At 36.1% G+C, this 16525-nt stretch overlaps 1 protein-coding gene across 1 annotated transcript in view; it reads left to right on the top strand.

The window, feature by feature from the left end:
- atp2b3b (ATPase plasma membrane Ca2+ transporting 3b) overlaps positions 1-16391 on the top strand; it is a 51720-nt gene extending 35329 nt beyond the window's left edge. The window contains exons 21-23 of the mRNA XM_042750597.1: positions 1089-1271; positions 5620-5706; positions 13628-16391. Of these exons, the coding sequence (XP_042606531.1) occupies positions 1089-1271; positions 5620-5706; positions 13628-14044 (687 nt within the window). The 3' untranslated portion in view covers positions 14045-16391. The remainder of the gene's footprint in view (positions 1-1088; positions 1272-5619; positions 5707-13627) is intronic.
- Positions 16392-16525: the final 134 nt, after the last annotated feature.

Genomic DNA, 16525 nt, shown 5'->3' with positions numbered 1-16525 from the left:
CGATTTTTAATTGAATGCTACCCCATTGCCTGATAGATATCACAGACCACAGATTCATTGTTTAAACAGTCAAAGTCAAGTGTTTTTTTTTTTTTTTTTTTTTTAATACTTTCTGCCTGTCAATCATTTTGCATATTCTTAGGGCGGTTCCTGCAATATGGGCAGCAGGAATGAACTGGATCATGCAAGTTAAGCACCAATTCCAGCTTCATAAGCATTTTTTCAGTTTTGTCTTGCAACAGTGTTATCTTGCTACCGCAATTCTGACAGCTCAGCAGTATCTTTGTTGGGCAGAGTTTTGAGAAAGGGGGTGTGGCTAATTCGACAGCTAAATCTGATAGAATGGGAGTACTTTTAATTAGAAGGGATCTATGTTTTTGTCCATAGTACCATCCTGGTGCTACAAAATGTGGTTACTCGATATCCAGCACTGCTCGCCATCGTATAGCATCAGTCATTCAACACCTCTTAAACCAATTCTTATTTTCATATACTTATTTTCATTTTAAGGCTGATATTAAAAAATTTAGACTATTTTGTCTAAATAAGTTAATAATAAAACACTGAAACCTACAATGAGTTAAGTGAATTTATACATCAAATTTTAATTGTACAAGATGAAAAAATAGGAAAAATATCTAATAGGCTACCGTTCAAATATTTTCAACATATTTTTCAAATATTTAATTTTTAAATATTTTATAAGCTTTTAATGTTACTCATGCTCTGCAAAAACGGCATCTATTTGAGTCAAAATTACAGTAATATTACAATTTAAAAGTAACTGTTTAGTAATCTATTTTAATATAATTTATAATGTACTGTAATGTATTTCTGTGATTGCGATGCCATCAGTATATGGTTTTGATGGCCTCAGTGATATCTTTGTAGGGCAGAGTTTTAGAAATGGGGGGGGTGTCTAATTCAGTTCCAATCAGTTCCAGATTTGTAGCATTTTTAATTAAACCAATTAAAACAATCATCATACCCAATAGACACCATAACCACCCTGTATATCCAGCACTGCTCGCCATCGTATAGCATCAGTCATTCAACACCTCTTAAACCAATTCTTATTTTCATCTCAGGTGATCGCCACCGTGCCCACTAGTCACCTGAAGTGTCTGAAGGAGGCGGGCCATGGGCCAGGGACCGACGAGATGACGGAGGATGAGCTGGCCGAGGACGAGGAGGAGATAGACCATGCTGAGAGGGAGCTACGCAGGGGGCAGATCCTCTGGTTTAGAGGCCTTAACCGTATCCAGACTCAGGTGCTGTGCATGAGACCCCTTACCTCTGACCAATCAATCCCTCTGGTAGAACTATTTAGAGCTCTAGTCACCTAAGATGGTTTTCACAGACAGTAGAGCATATGTCTCCTCAAAGAATGCTCTTTTGCTTTTCCTTTCGTTTCCTCCTCTTCTCTCCTCACTCTCTCTAGACCCTCTCTGAATCACCAACATTAGTTCATCCTTGCCTTCTTCCTCTTCTCTTCTCTTTCCTTTTCTCCTTATCTCTGTCTCTGCTTCCCACTGTTGGGACACTTTACTAAATGTGTATAGATTTCCCCCAACAAGAATCTATAACATTCCCTCCTCCCTTCCCGTGCTCAGAGCTCTGTTTTGTCACTCTATTATGTAACTCGAGTCCTTTAAAGTCCTAATTTATTGCTTAGTAACTAATTTGGCTCAGAGTCACATCACAGAGTCATTCGCAGCCCGGCGTGCTGCATGGGGCTTGAGAATGTTGCTCCTCAGCCTTGATAGCGCTCGAAAGATTTGATGAGGATCTGAACAATGTTTGACTCTGGGGATGCACCAATATTAAAGATCTGGTTGATATGATAAGCTGCTGATTATTTTCATGTTATGGCTGTATGTAACTCTATACTATTTTGTTTAAGATAAAAAAAAATCTAAAACCTCAAATCAGTTTATTTTAAATGCCAAATGTGAATTTCATATTGTACATTATAATGTACAGTACGAAATTAGGGGTTCAGAAGTTTGGGGTCAGTAAGATTTTCTTTAAAATATTTTTGTCTTGTAAGTCTTTAATTCTTACCAAGGCTACATTTATTTGATCAAAATACAGTAAAAACAGTAATACTGTCAAAAATTATTATTATTATTTAAAAAAAAATTTCAGTTTTAGCATATTTTAAAATGTAACTTATTTCTGTGATTGCAAAGCTGAATTTTCAGCATCATTACTCCGGATCCTTCGCCACCACCTGACCAATTAATATAGCAATTACCTATTCTATTCTATTCTATTCTATTCTATTCTATTCTATTCTATTCTATTCTATTCTATTAATTTTGGTCTAATTTATTTATTTAAAAAAAAAACTTGCTATGTGCACTGTGCTAGACTAACTGAGACTTGTCACAGCACTTGTATATTGTTAGTCTGATTGCTTCTACTTTGTAAGTCGCTTTGGATAAAAGCGTCCAGGGGCGTAGATTATAAAAATAAAAAATAAAAATTATACTGACTCTAAGCTTTTGAATGGTATAGTGTATAATGTTGCAAAAGCTTTTTATTTCACATAAATGCTGATCTTTGGATCTTTCTATTCATCAAAGAATCCTGAAAAAATGTACTCAACTGTTTTAAATATTGATCATAGTAATAATTAAAAAAAAAAAGGTTTCTTGAGCAGCAAATCAGCATATTAGAATGATTTCTGAATGATCATGTGACACTGAAGACTGAAGTAATGATGCTGAAAATTCAGCTTTGTCTTCACAGGAATAAATTACATTTTAAAATATATTCAATTAGAAAGCAGTTATAATAACAAATAAAAGCAAGCCCAATAAACATAACTGTATTTTGGATCAAATTAAAGCAGGCTTGATAAGCAGAAGGGCCTACTTTATAAAACATTAAAAATCTTACTGTTCAAAAACTGTTGACTGGTAGTCAACAGTTTTTATATATAGGCCTATATATATAACATTTCTGTCCCCCTCACTTCTGAAAAGATGGCTACGCCCCTGAAAGCGTCTGCTAAATGACTAAATGTTCAGAAATCATTCTAATATGCTGATTTGATGCTCAAGAAACAATTATTATTATCAATGTTGAATGCTACAGAGCCCCGCACATGGCATGCAGGAAAAAATAGTAGGCTAAATCGTGTGCCTGATTTACTATTTCGTTCCCTCGGTTTATAAATTGTGCACACTTTTTATAAATCGAGAGAACAAATTAATAAAATTGTGTGCACGATTTAGCAAATTGAGGAAACGAAATAGTAATCGTATGCACGTTTTAGTACATCAAGGGAACGAATTAGTAAATTGTGTGCAATAGAAAGCATTTGTGCTGTTTAATATTTTTGTAAAAACTGTGATATATTTTTTCAGGATACTTTGATGAATAGAAAGTTCAAAAGAATAGCATATAGCCGAAAGAGAAATCTTTAGACATTTTAAACTTTACTGTCACTTTTATCAATTTAATTTGTTCTTGCTGAATAAAAGTATTAATTTCCTTCAGGAAAAAAACTGACCCCAAGCTTTTGAACAGTATTTCTGCTGAAACAATAAACCACAATAAACTTCTAATATCTACTGATATAGTACTGATTTATAGTGCATCCCTATCTTACTCATCAAGGCTTGTGATATTATCATAAATGTGCCTACTTTAGTTACAGTATAAGATGAGAAGAATATACAGTTATTAGAATTAGAATTAGTTCTTATTTTGATTTTGATCTGTATATATAATCAACCAAATGTGCATTATACTATCTTGTTTCTCTGTCCATTTTCTGTTCACTATCTCTTTCTCTCTACAATTTTCAACTCAGCTCACAAGTTTTTTAATTATTCTTGAAGTAGCTTGATTTGAGTCCAAAGCTAAATTAATTTCCCTGAGTATAACTGAATTTTTCTAATGCTAATCATAGTTCTCGGTCTGGATTTTCTCTCTTAATGTGTTTCGGTTTGCCTAGAATTGTTGTGTGCTTGCTCCTTAAATTGAGCTAGAAGAAACTTAATAACGTCTTTGTGGAATGATCTGTTGTGTGGTGCACTTTTTTAGCATTACTTTTGTTTCCTGAGCAGAATTGCACTAGGTACATACATTATATTAAAGGTCAGCAGGCGTAGAAGAAGGTGGGTTGTGGTGCCTGTTGGTTCATGGCACTGTAACTTAAGAAAGAGCATTTATAACAGAACGCTCTCAAAGCACATGCATGATGCAGCACTCACTCTTTTGGCCATGTTCTTGCCAATATACACCATCAGTGACCAGACTTGATGGGATAGTAAAGCATTATATAGACATTTTTTTTAAATTTGGAGTGCCCAGTATGGATTGCCGAAGTGCTTGTGAAGCTCCTTACAAGGTTTCCATCGATTCCCTCGACACTGAGTAGGCAAAACACGTCACACATTATAGCGGCTGGCCTCATATCATCAGTCAGCCTAATCTAATCATGGCTTTCATCCTGCGTGACTCCACTGAGGAGAGCACCTCCATTTCTCAGTGTTGTGTTTTTGACACAGGGTATTTGCAGATTAATTATCAATGAGGTCTTATGCAAGATGATTGCATATTCTTACAGCATTTCCCATTTTGGTTTGGCCTGGTTTAACTTGTTCTTAAGGGCTGCATGTAAAATTGATTCAGCGCACAAAGTGAGTTTCGGAGAAGTGAAACATTTGGGGTGGTGGGGTTGCAGAGGCATCCAGTTGTTGTGTTAGCTTTTATTACAAGTTATGTTCAGTGAACTTATCTTGTGCGGTCTATTTGATCTTTTAAAAAAGCCATTTAGAAACAAAAGAATACCGCAGTGACATCCGCACTCTATTTCTGGAAAAACAGAACAGAATCCTGATAAATGAACTGACAATGCTGCATGTTTCTTTAAGGGAAATGCTTTTTGCAACCAGTTTATTTATTCTTGAGTGAATATGATATTCAGGACTTGGTTTTTATTAGAAAATGCCTGAATAGTGAAAATGTTATGACAGGTTTTAGTGGTCAGCGATTAAATGATTAGTTGTTTAATGACAGAGCAAGTTATTACATTTTGATGAATGATAATAAAGACTTTTATTTTCTTTGTTATATTATGCACCATTAAATCATTCTTAATAAGACCCAGTCCATGTACTAAGAAAGTAAACTGGGTCAATTATTATTTCATCATAACTTTCATTATGATCCTGGTTGCAGGTCCTTAAAGGGGTAGTTTACCCAAAAATGAAAATTATGCCATCGTTTGCTCAGCCTCAAGTTGTGTTATGTATGATTTCTTTCTTCTGTGCAACCCAAAAGGAGAAATTCTGCTGAATAATTATGCCGGCTCCCACGTTTCCACATAGTGACCCTGTCTGTGAAGCCCCTGTCTGTGAAGTCATTTAGAATGACATGAGGAAGAATAAATAATGACTGAATTTTCATTTTTGGGTGAACTATCCTTTTAATGGCTAAAGATGTACCCCTTAGTGCACAATGGCAACATAGCTTTGTTTTCTCCTACCGGGTGAAGTATCACAAGCATATTTTCTCCTCGCTCTGCTCCCTCCTTCTTGCTCTTTCTCTCTCTCTTTTTGCTCCGAAGTATGTATATGATGTGGTTCTCTCTCTCTCCTGCAGATGGAGGTAGTGAGTACGTTCAAGAGAAGTGGTTCGTTTCAGGGTGCAGTGAGACGTCGATCCTCTGTGCTCAGCCAGCTCCATGATGTAACCAATATTTCTACCCCCACTCATGTAGTTCTCTCCACTGCCAATGCAAGCGCCGCTCCCGGGAGTGAGTTCCCTGCTTTCCCTACCTGTGTCAGACACGACACTCACACACTCAGAAACACTCACCAAACATGAAAACTCTTACAAACACACACACACATGCTCCAAGCATTCCTCCTCACACACAGCAGCACATGCAACACCCCACCGTGTGTGCCGTGGTACTTCTGTTCTGTAATTGAAACCTTCTCTGTAGTCGTCTCTCTGTGATTGAGTGGCTCTTTGTAAGATGGCCTGTCTGGCTTTGACTGATCCTCTATGAGCCGCTATTTGTGTCTCCTCCCCGAGTCCCTCCTTGTCCTTCTCTCGATTTCTGTGTGCTGTCTTGCTGTGTCGGGCCTTTTCTCTTGTTGTTGGGTTCTTCTTTGTTGTCTGAAGGTGCTGGTTTTATTTTCAAATCCCTGTTTCTCGATAAGCCATTCTCTGTCTTCTCTCTGTCTAAAACTAAACCTATTACCTACAACAAAATGCATACAAAACAGCGTTAGTGTTAAGTGCATGGAAAAAAAAGATCTTTTCTTTGATTTGAGTCTGATTTATTTTGAAGTTTATTTTAAGTTGAAGTGGTTGTTTTTTAAGCAAATGGAATTGCAAAAAATATGATAGATCAGATTTCATAAACATAAACCACTGTGAACCATCCAATGCCACTGGTTGCGACAATGTTGTTTTAATCGTGCCACAGAGAAACACTTTTTGGACAAATCACCCTACAGATTACTCATTTATAGTTGTCTATGGATATTTTGAATTGTAATAGAATAATAAAAAAAAGACACATCAGCTTTAAAACAAATCTTAAAGATTTGTTATAGACATTTGGACAACAGAATATATCATATAAGACATGGCTATTAAAATATCATACACAACATGACTTTGATGTATATTAAATAATTAAATAATTGCTTTTAAAATTAGTTTATTAAAAAAAAAAAGGTATGTCTGTATGTTGCAAGCAGAACCTGTATTAAAACCTGGATGTCGTCCAAAAATCCACAGAGAGAATACAGAGAGAGAGCACTTATGTTCCGAGAGGCTTCTGTTGTCAAGCGTGGTTTGCTAAAAAGATGAGGTTTTACAGTAAGCAGAGGTACTCAATGTGCTGCACTGCTATGGCTTTTGAGCCTACAAAGGGGTAAACCTTCGAGTATAAGCCCTATAATGTTCTTCTCCCTCTGATAGTTCTCTCTGTCTCTCTCTCTTTTTCATTCTCTTTCCCTCTGTTACTTTTTTTCCAGATAATGCATCTTGTAATTTCCATCGTGAGACTGTGTGAAAGCATCCTCTAATGTCTCTGTGCTACTGACTGCATCTCCCTTCCACAGATCCTCACAGTCTTTTTCTCTGTCCCATGGTTCACATGGTTCATGGCTTAAATCTATTTTTACCTGTCTCCTGTTCTCTCCTCTGTAGGCATCTTCTAAACTCTTCATAACTAACAGTCTTTCATTTTCTATCAAAAGTAGTCCATTAGCATATGTCTAGATATCATTCTTTAAAGGGTTCAAAACGAGTTCAGCTCTATTGATAGCATCTTTGCCATGCTGTTGAAAATAATATCAGCTTGTCTGTCAGTTTACAAGAACGAGCAAAGATTACAGATGCTGTCAAGTGAGTTACAAGTACATAAAAATACATTTACTAACTCTCAGGCCATTCCAAACCTGTATGACTTTCTTTTGTCTGTGGGACATGAAATAAGATGCTTTAAAGAATGTTCATGCTGCTCTTCCTTACTATTAGAGTGGATGGTGACCAAGTATATAGACCACACTATATTTAAACAGCTTTGTGAGAGGAACATACCAACATTTAAGTTGTTATACACTGAAAATATTGAAGTCCTTTTATTTATGGTCACCATTCACTTTCATTGCATGGAAGTTTGTGCTTGGACTTTGGATTTAGCTATAAATATCTGCTTTCATGTAAAAAATAAAAAATAAAATTAAACAAATAATAATCATAAAAAATAATAATTATAATTTGGCTGAACTACTCTTTAAGCTTGTTTTGAACACAGAATAATGCTTTAATACACCCTGATAGTATTAATTAGTGAAATTAAGGATGTGTATTATATGTTTACATTTATAGCAATACTTAAAAAACAACACTACAACTTCAATACTTAAAGTTTTTTTTCCTAGCGATTTCTCCATCTTTGTGGTATTTTTTTGTTTCAGGCTAGAAATGTTAATTATGACTACCATATATCATTGTGGCTGACTGCTCTTTGATGTGCTTCATGTGTATCTGTACATTTTTCATCACATTTTTTCCCTTTGTGTTTGCGGACTTGTGCTAATGTGGGTGAAATGTGCCACTCTACTCACTCTAGTCTTCTTTTTTCAGCTCTATACACATAGTTTTTGTCGTTTTTTCTCACTCTGAATTTTCTTTGGCTTTAACTGAGATTTACAAACACTAACATCATTCTGTCAACCTCATGTTAGAAATCAGACTATGGAAACATTTAGTAGATGTTAGTGTGTTAATATCTTTGCCTAAATGTAGTATTTTTATTCATTTATGATGTATGTATTTATACATCATCTGTACGTATCTTTGAAAATCATTTCATGCCCGCAGTGTAGCTCTTTAGAGAAGAAAACACTATATTTAGATCAATCATTCATCACAGCTCTCCAAACATGTTTTTTTTTTTTTTTTCCTCACGGCTGTCTCGCACACAAATGTTTGTTTAAAAATATTTGACAGATCTACGGATCAAGTTTGTTTTCATTTTAGGTTTTGTAAGATGGGTGCACATTGTAACCCAGAGGTTGAGAAGAGACGCAGTGCTGGCACTGATAGATTCATGTTTATCTCACTCATTTGCTCAAACATTTGTCTTGTACGGTAATGGTTCACTGCTCAACACAGATGCTCCCTATCAGTAAAAGAGAGTCAGTGGAATATATTTTCTCGAAGTGGAAAGGTCCAAGCAACGCTAATTTATTAAAGTTTTCCTAGCTTTGATTACTACCATCTGATAAAAATAATCATATTCATAGTTTGTGTCACTGTGCGAATTCTGCCATCAGATTATACAGTGCATTTTATAAAGTGCGTTGCTAAATGCATAATATTGTATAATTTTATAAAGATCACCATAGTTAAATTATTCAAGATGCAAATATGTGAGATATGTGAGATAAATCACAAATTATGGCAAAGAATATCAAAACAAAATACACATTGCTGCAATTAAAAACAACTCCTTTAAAAAATGAGTTGCATTAATTGTATTAATAGAGCAAAATCTTAAATTCACTACATGAAGAGAATTGCACTGTATAATTTACGGCATTTACAGTCACTTCTAAATATAAATTATGTCAAATTAAAGACAGCAGTTAGATATATTAATAATTCACTCTTATTTTTGACCAGCTTCATTATTTACCCATTATAAAGAGTGAAAATAGGTCCATGTCTAGCGATTACCCTTTAACAATCTTTATGCATAAACCTTTTTGAATGCATTCATGCAAATTCAACATGAAATCATTATTTCATCACTGCTTTGTTAACTTCTTCCTCTCCTTTCCTGCATCTTATCACTTTGTCTGCTTCAAGTCTTTCTGTGTAGTTTTATTTTCATTTCAGACATCTTTGGGAAATATTTGTTGAGTAAAGAAGTCTTTTTTGGTTTTAATGATAAAGTTTTTCCATCAAGCTTTTTTTCTTTGAAGGACAGCGTTGGGGAGACAGTGGATAGCAATCTGGCATGCAAACATCCAAAACAAAAAGGGAAAAAAAACTCAATCAGTTTAAACAAACACACATTTCCCAAAAGTGGGCGATATACTCGAACGTTTACCTATATACACGAAAAAATACAAATAAAAAATAAAAAACAAATAAAAAATAAATAAAAAACGGAAAGAAAGAAACTCAAAGAACAAAAATGAAAACAAACAGTTTCCCGATTCAGATTTGCATGACTTTTTCTCAACAAACAGGCTCTTTGGAAAAACAGATAAGCACTTAACCAAATGCTTGACCGTCCCTTCCTGTTTGTTTGTTTTGTCTCTTGTAAATTCTTTCTTGGTAATTTTAGCTTCTTTTCCTTTGCTGGATGAGTGTTGAAGTGAGGGTTGGGATGAGCGGCACCGGCCTGTGGTCACAGCAAAGGATTGCGCTCTCAAATCTCCTTCCTTCTGAATATATACACACTCGAGAGATGCGTGTGTATATGTGCTCCAGCCACATTTGAGTTATTCTTACAGCATGAGCCTGACTGCTTACCATCATGCATTCAAGTTTTTGAGTTTGACCTTGACTTTCATTGTTTCTGTTCCTGTAACACGACAACGAGACAGCTGCACTGGAATGAGCCTTTTGCTTTCTGATCGGTTCCCGTGCTCCTTCTTTTCTCTGCATATGGACTGAGGCAGATCTCATCAGCACTCTTCAGCTCTTCTTCTCTGTGTGTCATCTGCACTCGACTGCTCTGCTGCATGCCTAAAGATGCTCGCACTCTCTCTATCTCTCTCACTGAATGTGCTTTTCCACACCACTCTAAACATTCACAACTGAATCTGTCATCCGAACAGTAATGCAGAATAGTATCCCTTACTGAGATAAAAAAAATCAAATCAAATCAAATCCAGGCCTATGATACTGTACAAAGGTGTGATCCATTTGTGCTGATAAGGTGACTTTTGTAGAAACCAGAGATGCTGTGACCTTGTTTATTGTGCCTGCTCTGTTCTTGTCAGTGTTATAGTGCTTGTTAAGGTCTTCTGTCACAGCGGTTGGTGTCATGTAATCAATGGCTCAGTGCCAGGAAGTGACTAGTCATCATCATCCGTGTAGATGATGCCTCTGGAAATTGTATAACTTATCCTTTGGCAGTCAATGTAATCTGAGCCTGTGGAGTAATTTATCATAGGCCTACTAGGGCAGACGCACATCTGTAGATAATTTGCATGTGTTTCTTCAAATATGCACTTTTATGTCATATGAGTTGATTTAAAAAAAAAAAAAAAACTATTAAGCTTAAATACTTTTTAATATGTAGGTCACAATAAAACTGAAAAACCCTCTAATTATGATTCCACTCTAAAAATAAAAAATATATATATTTTTAAATCATATTACATTTCAACATTTTTATTGTGAAAATTAATTTTAGATTTTTTTTTTACACAAATTACCGTATCCTTGTTCGTGCAATATATATATATATATATATATATACACGTGTGTGTGTGTGTGTGTGTGTGTGTGTGTGTGAAATTAAATGTAAAATTACAATTTAGTTTAAGGATAAATAAAATGCTAGGTATAAAATTACTGAATGAATTCCATTTTATACAATGTCACAGAATTTTATTTTTATTTTGATATGTGCATTTCACTAAATAATAAGAGAATTCTCCTTCCTTATGATTTATGTATGTCTGTTGCTGGAAATTGTTAATAATACAATTGAAGATAAATTATAATAGTGAGAATATAAGAAGCCGCCTTTTTCTTTTTTTTTTCTTTTTTTTCTGGAAGTGCCCATAATTGAAGAAACACATGTTTTATATTATTATTATTATTATTATTATTATTATTATTATTATTATTATTAAGTGGAATTTCCATTTCCAATAATTCATAACAGTATAATTCAAACTGGAATAAAACTCATTTTGCTGATCAGGGAGAAATATAAATCCACAGATGAGATTACAGATCCTTTGATATTTAACACCTCAGCTACAGTATATCTTCATAGCTTATGACCTATTTTCACTCATTGGCATTAACTGGCATCATTGGTGATAGCCTCATTACGCATGTTGTCTCCATGGCTTCTGTTATGACATCACAATCACATTACTAGAGTGCCATTGCTTCCTTGTTAACACACTCCTGAATGCTGCTAGTACACTTGAGGAGTATGTCATAACTCCTCCAAGAACAGCATACCCCCAGTCCCCCAGCCATGCATCTGTCTATTCATAACATCTCCTTTGCTTAGCACTGTGTTGCAGATTCTTACCCACTGTTTTTTCCATTGGCTGTGTGTCTATGTGTGTATCAAGACATCCTCCCTTATGTTTCTCTTTCTCTTTGTGTCACTACTTCAATTTTCACCACTGATAAGTCGATATACACACATGGCATATGTTTTGTATTGGCTTTTTGTTTGGTACTTTGTGCTTCCATTCTTCTCTTTGTTTTAGGCTTTGTCTGTTTTCTGTTTTGAGCTTATGAGAATGTTCATCACCTTTAATTTTGAGTGATAACTGTGAACTGACAGCTTGGGTCCATTTCCTGTGTCTTAGATTTAGTTTTATTTTGTTTGTCATCTGTCTTTCTTTGAGAAACTCTTAAGATCTGGTTGTGCAGCTTTAGTATAAAGCCTGTGTTTATAGGTATTAGAATCTAAAAATGAATGTGCATTGTGTAATTTCTGCAGCATAAAACCTAAAACAGAATTGCAATCTGTTTGTCTGAGCAGCCCATAATTGGCTTAAGCAATGACCAGGGGAATTATGCATGCATGGTGAATGACCAAAGGAAAGAAAATGACTACTATTAGAAACCAGTAAAAAAAAAAAAAAAAACGTGTATAGTGTTTTTGTAATGGTATGGTTTTTGTTACAGATCCCAACCTATTAGGCAATATCATTAAACAAGAAGGTTGAATATTAAGACCAGTAAAGAATAACACAATTGCAAGTATCGTATTGTTTTTATTCAACAGTTCAATAAATAAAAGTTCAAACATTAGGGGTAACTCATCAGTTACTTTGCCTATTTTTGGGTCCAATTGAAGCCACAGCAGAATTAAACCATAGAACTTATTCATTCCCTAATGAATCAGTGATTGAATTAATTACTGTCAAATGGAGTATACTTTGAAAGGCTACATATTCAGCAGTAAATATATGCTAAATGTTTGCATCAAAACTAAAGTATACAGTTTCAGTTTTGATAATTTAGCATTTGCATAAAAACTGGAACATTCTTTGGGTTTAAGCATTTGCATAAAAACTAGAACATACTTTGGGTGTATGAATTTGCATTAAAACTAAAGTATACTTTGGGATTTAGTTTTGCGCCAAATCTGAAGCTTACTTTGGGCTTAAGCATTCACATTATGGGTTTTCATTAAAACCGAAGTATACTTTGGGTTTAAGCATTCACATTAAAACTGAAGCATACTTTATTTTTAAGCGTTTGCATCAAAACTGCAGTATACATTGGGTTTAAGTGTTCACATTAAAACTGAAGCATACTTTAGGTTTAAGCGTTTGCATTAAAACTGCAGTATACATTGAGTTTAAGTGTTCACATTAAAACTGAAGGATTATGTACTTTGGGCTTAAGCCTTTGCATCAAAACTGCAGTATACATTGGGTTTAAGTGTTCACATTAAAACTGAAGCATACTGTACTTTTGGTTTAAGAGTTCATATTAAAACTGAAGCATACTTTAGGTTTAAGCGTTCAAATTAAAACTAAAGCTTTCTGTACTTTGGGTTTATGCATTCACATTAAAACTGAAGCATATATTGGGCTTAAGCATTTGCAACAAAAACATATATATATTTTCGCAATTCTGTTTTTTGTGACTAGAAATTTCACATTGCACCTTCAAGTACCAAAATAAAATTATTACTCTGAAATAAAAAAAGACAGACAGATTCAGTTAGTGCAACCTGATCTTGAGCTGTCTGTGCATTGTAAGGCATGTTCAGAACAGGTTCTACAGTGTTTCAGGTCTTTTCTATCACACATGTACTGAGAGATTTCTTTGCTCCTACCCTCCTCTGTCACAACCCTCTCCCTGTCCTCACTTCTCCCACTCTGTTTTCTCTCTGTGCCTCGTCCCCTCTGTTCCCGTGTAGATGCGGGTGGTGAAAGCGTTCCGTAGCTCCCTTTATGATGGAATTGAGAAACCCGCGTCCAGGAATTCCATCCACAACTTCATGGCGCACCCCGAGTTTCTCATCAACGACTTCATCCACAACATCCCGCTGATCGACGACACTGACATTGATGATGAATCTGAGTGGTCGAGGCACAACCACCACTTGCATCCGGCCTTCCGAAAGCCCCCTCCTCCTCCGGTCCAGCATCCGCAGCGTACCCGCCCACCACCCCGTCCCTACCGGCAGTACAGCCTCCCCGACACGCCTAACCGCAACAACAATGCCATCGAGAGTGGCGTCTACCACCTGAACCTACCCACAGGCCCAGACGGGCACTGGACAACCCCCTCTCGACAGCTGTACCCCCTCCTCGCCGTGGAGACCTCTCTATGACTTACCACGCTCAAGAGGATAAGACCCTAAGAACTCTGAGGATGCGGACCTGTGTGGGTCAGGCTGGTGGGGGAGGCTCCTACGGACACATTGTAGGTGGTTGACCCCCAACACTAAGACAGGGTCAGCCCAATCATTTGCCCACTACCACCATCCACCGAAAGCACTATCACTCCTCATGTCTCAACAACAGCCCCACAGACACCTCTCCTCTCACCGTGTGGAGAGGAGGCCAGTCTGCTGCATGTCTGTGGTTCCTTTGGACAGACCTGAGAAGGTGAGGAATCCAGACCCGATGGATTTTAGCGGCTCTTTAGTGCTGGTGACTACTGACTTCTCAGAATGCAAAGGAATATGTTCCCTACGGGTGGAGTAGGGGTCCATTCACTTTACTTTTTATTGGTGTTACTAAACTCAATATTATTATTATCATGTTTGACTTCTTACTATCGTCACCGTCATCCTGAGTGCTCGGATTATCATTGCGATATCACAGAAAACGACTTTTATTACTCTGAGTTATGCTTTATGGATTAGGTTTAAAACATTTTATTGATTGATTGTTTGATTTATTATTTATTTATTTATTCATTTATTTATTGTGATTAGCCAGATTTTCTTTCATTTTCACTATGTCTATCTCTCTCTCTATGTGTGTCTGTGTGTGTTGTGTCTGTCCTAAAAGCATAAAAAAGCTAGAAAAAGAAGTACTAACTAAGCAAAGATAATATTAATTTGAAGCTTAGGCTAATTCAATTATAATGCGTCTGCTGATAACAAAAAGAAGACAAAAATGTTGCCGCACCATTTTAACGATCATTGTTTACAGCATTTTATGTAAAAAAAAAAAAAAAAAGTATTATTTTAGGGTAATTTGTAGCTTCACTCTAAATGAGAGTAAGCATTTTTAAACACAGAAATCATGCTCATGATATTTTAAACAATTACGCAACATGTTTATGTTAAAAATATACTACAGGGTAGAGGTTTTGGGCAATCCCATCACAGCAATTCAGTGATCATGGATGGGATTTCGGTGGTTTTCCATCTCAGCAATGGCAATCGGCCTTACGACAAAATGGTCTTGTTAATATCTTATACCTTGTTCATAGTAGCTGAAATTGAATTTAAGGATTTCAGTGGGTTTGCCCAGACTCCACATTTAATGGTGTCTTATATTTCTTTCACATAAAAGCCATTAAAATTCATGTTGCGCAGATGACACCAACAAATGCATCAACCCTTTAAACATGTTCAAATAATTCTACTCAGTACATACATATCTGCAGGCCCTTTAAATACATTCGCACTCACACTTGCTTTCCTCATGTATGTGAATTATTTATTAGATTGTGAATATCTGCAGACTGTGGTCACCAGGGTAGGGAATCCATCTTATACTGCCACACCATAGTTAAAAAAAATATCAAAGATACTAAAGATGGACAATCTGTGAGGGTATCATTACTTTTGCACAATATCGAGGTTCACCGTGGACTTTGATAGACACACTGTCTGGCTATTGGTCTATATCTTAGCATTTCAGAACAACAGAACAGTAATCCCTATTATATATGTAAAGAGATGCATGATTCTCCAGTGTGTTTGATTCAGTTACATTCCATTGACGTTCCACTGATCAGTTGTACCATCCGGGGTTACCTCCTTTTATACCCCATAATCGTCTGGAATGGTACCGTTTCTATCATACCACTTCAGTCGATGCATTGCAACTTATTACAATCATTTTGGGGAATGAGACCGGCACTTATGCAACAGACTGCCCTACCCACAGCTCTGTGAAATACGCTTCACAACATGTACATATGGATCTCGAAAAAAATACCTTTATCTGTATAGAATACTTTTCTAGATTGTCCAGTTCAAAGAAACTGGCGAATATTGAAAGCTGACAATGCAAGCATGAGCGTCACTAGATCATGTCATTGCATTGGTCGGTCGTGTCTTTGCAGAGCATGTTGATATCATATTGCTTGCTTTACACCGTCATTGTTTGACTTCACTTTTGTCTGTTGATGCTTCACTGTGGCTCTTAAGCAGTTGGTGGACACACGTTTTTCCTCCCAGCGCATCTGTGCTGTCATTAATGTGCTATAGTCCATGCTGATGTTCTCCTCCTGATACTCTGCCCTCTCTGTGGCGTGGAGCCTGGAGGTGGAGCAGTGTTGCACTGCCAATCTGACTACTTGTTATATGCCAACAAACACATTGCCTAAAATGGGTTGACTTGTTCTACGACTAGCAGAATGTTTTGTCGTTGGATCTTTAAATGAAAACCCATTTGTAAAGGAATATTCTGGGTTCAGTCCCTGCTTTTGTTTAAAAATCTGGAGGATACAAAAATACTCTCAATTTAAGTAATACAACCACAAGATGTTAAATTAAAATACTAATTGTTTCAGTAGTAGATTCAATAGAATATGAATGATGATGCTTGAAACAGCATAGACCACAAAACCC

The sequence above is a fragment of the Cyprinus carpio genome, chromosome B23 (assembly GCF_018340385.1).
Source record: "Cyprinus carpio isolate SPL01 chromosome B23, ASM1834038v1, whole genome shotgun sequence".
NCBI classification, from domain to species: Eukaryota; Metazoa; Chordata; class Actinopteri; order Cypriniformes; family Cyprinidae; genus Cyprinus; species Cyprinus carpio.
This window is presented reverse-complemented; position numbering and strand designations above follow the sequence as displayed.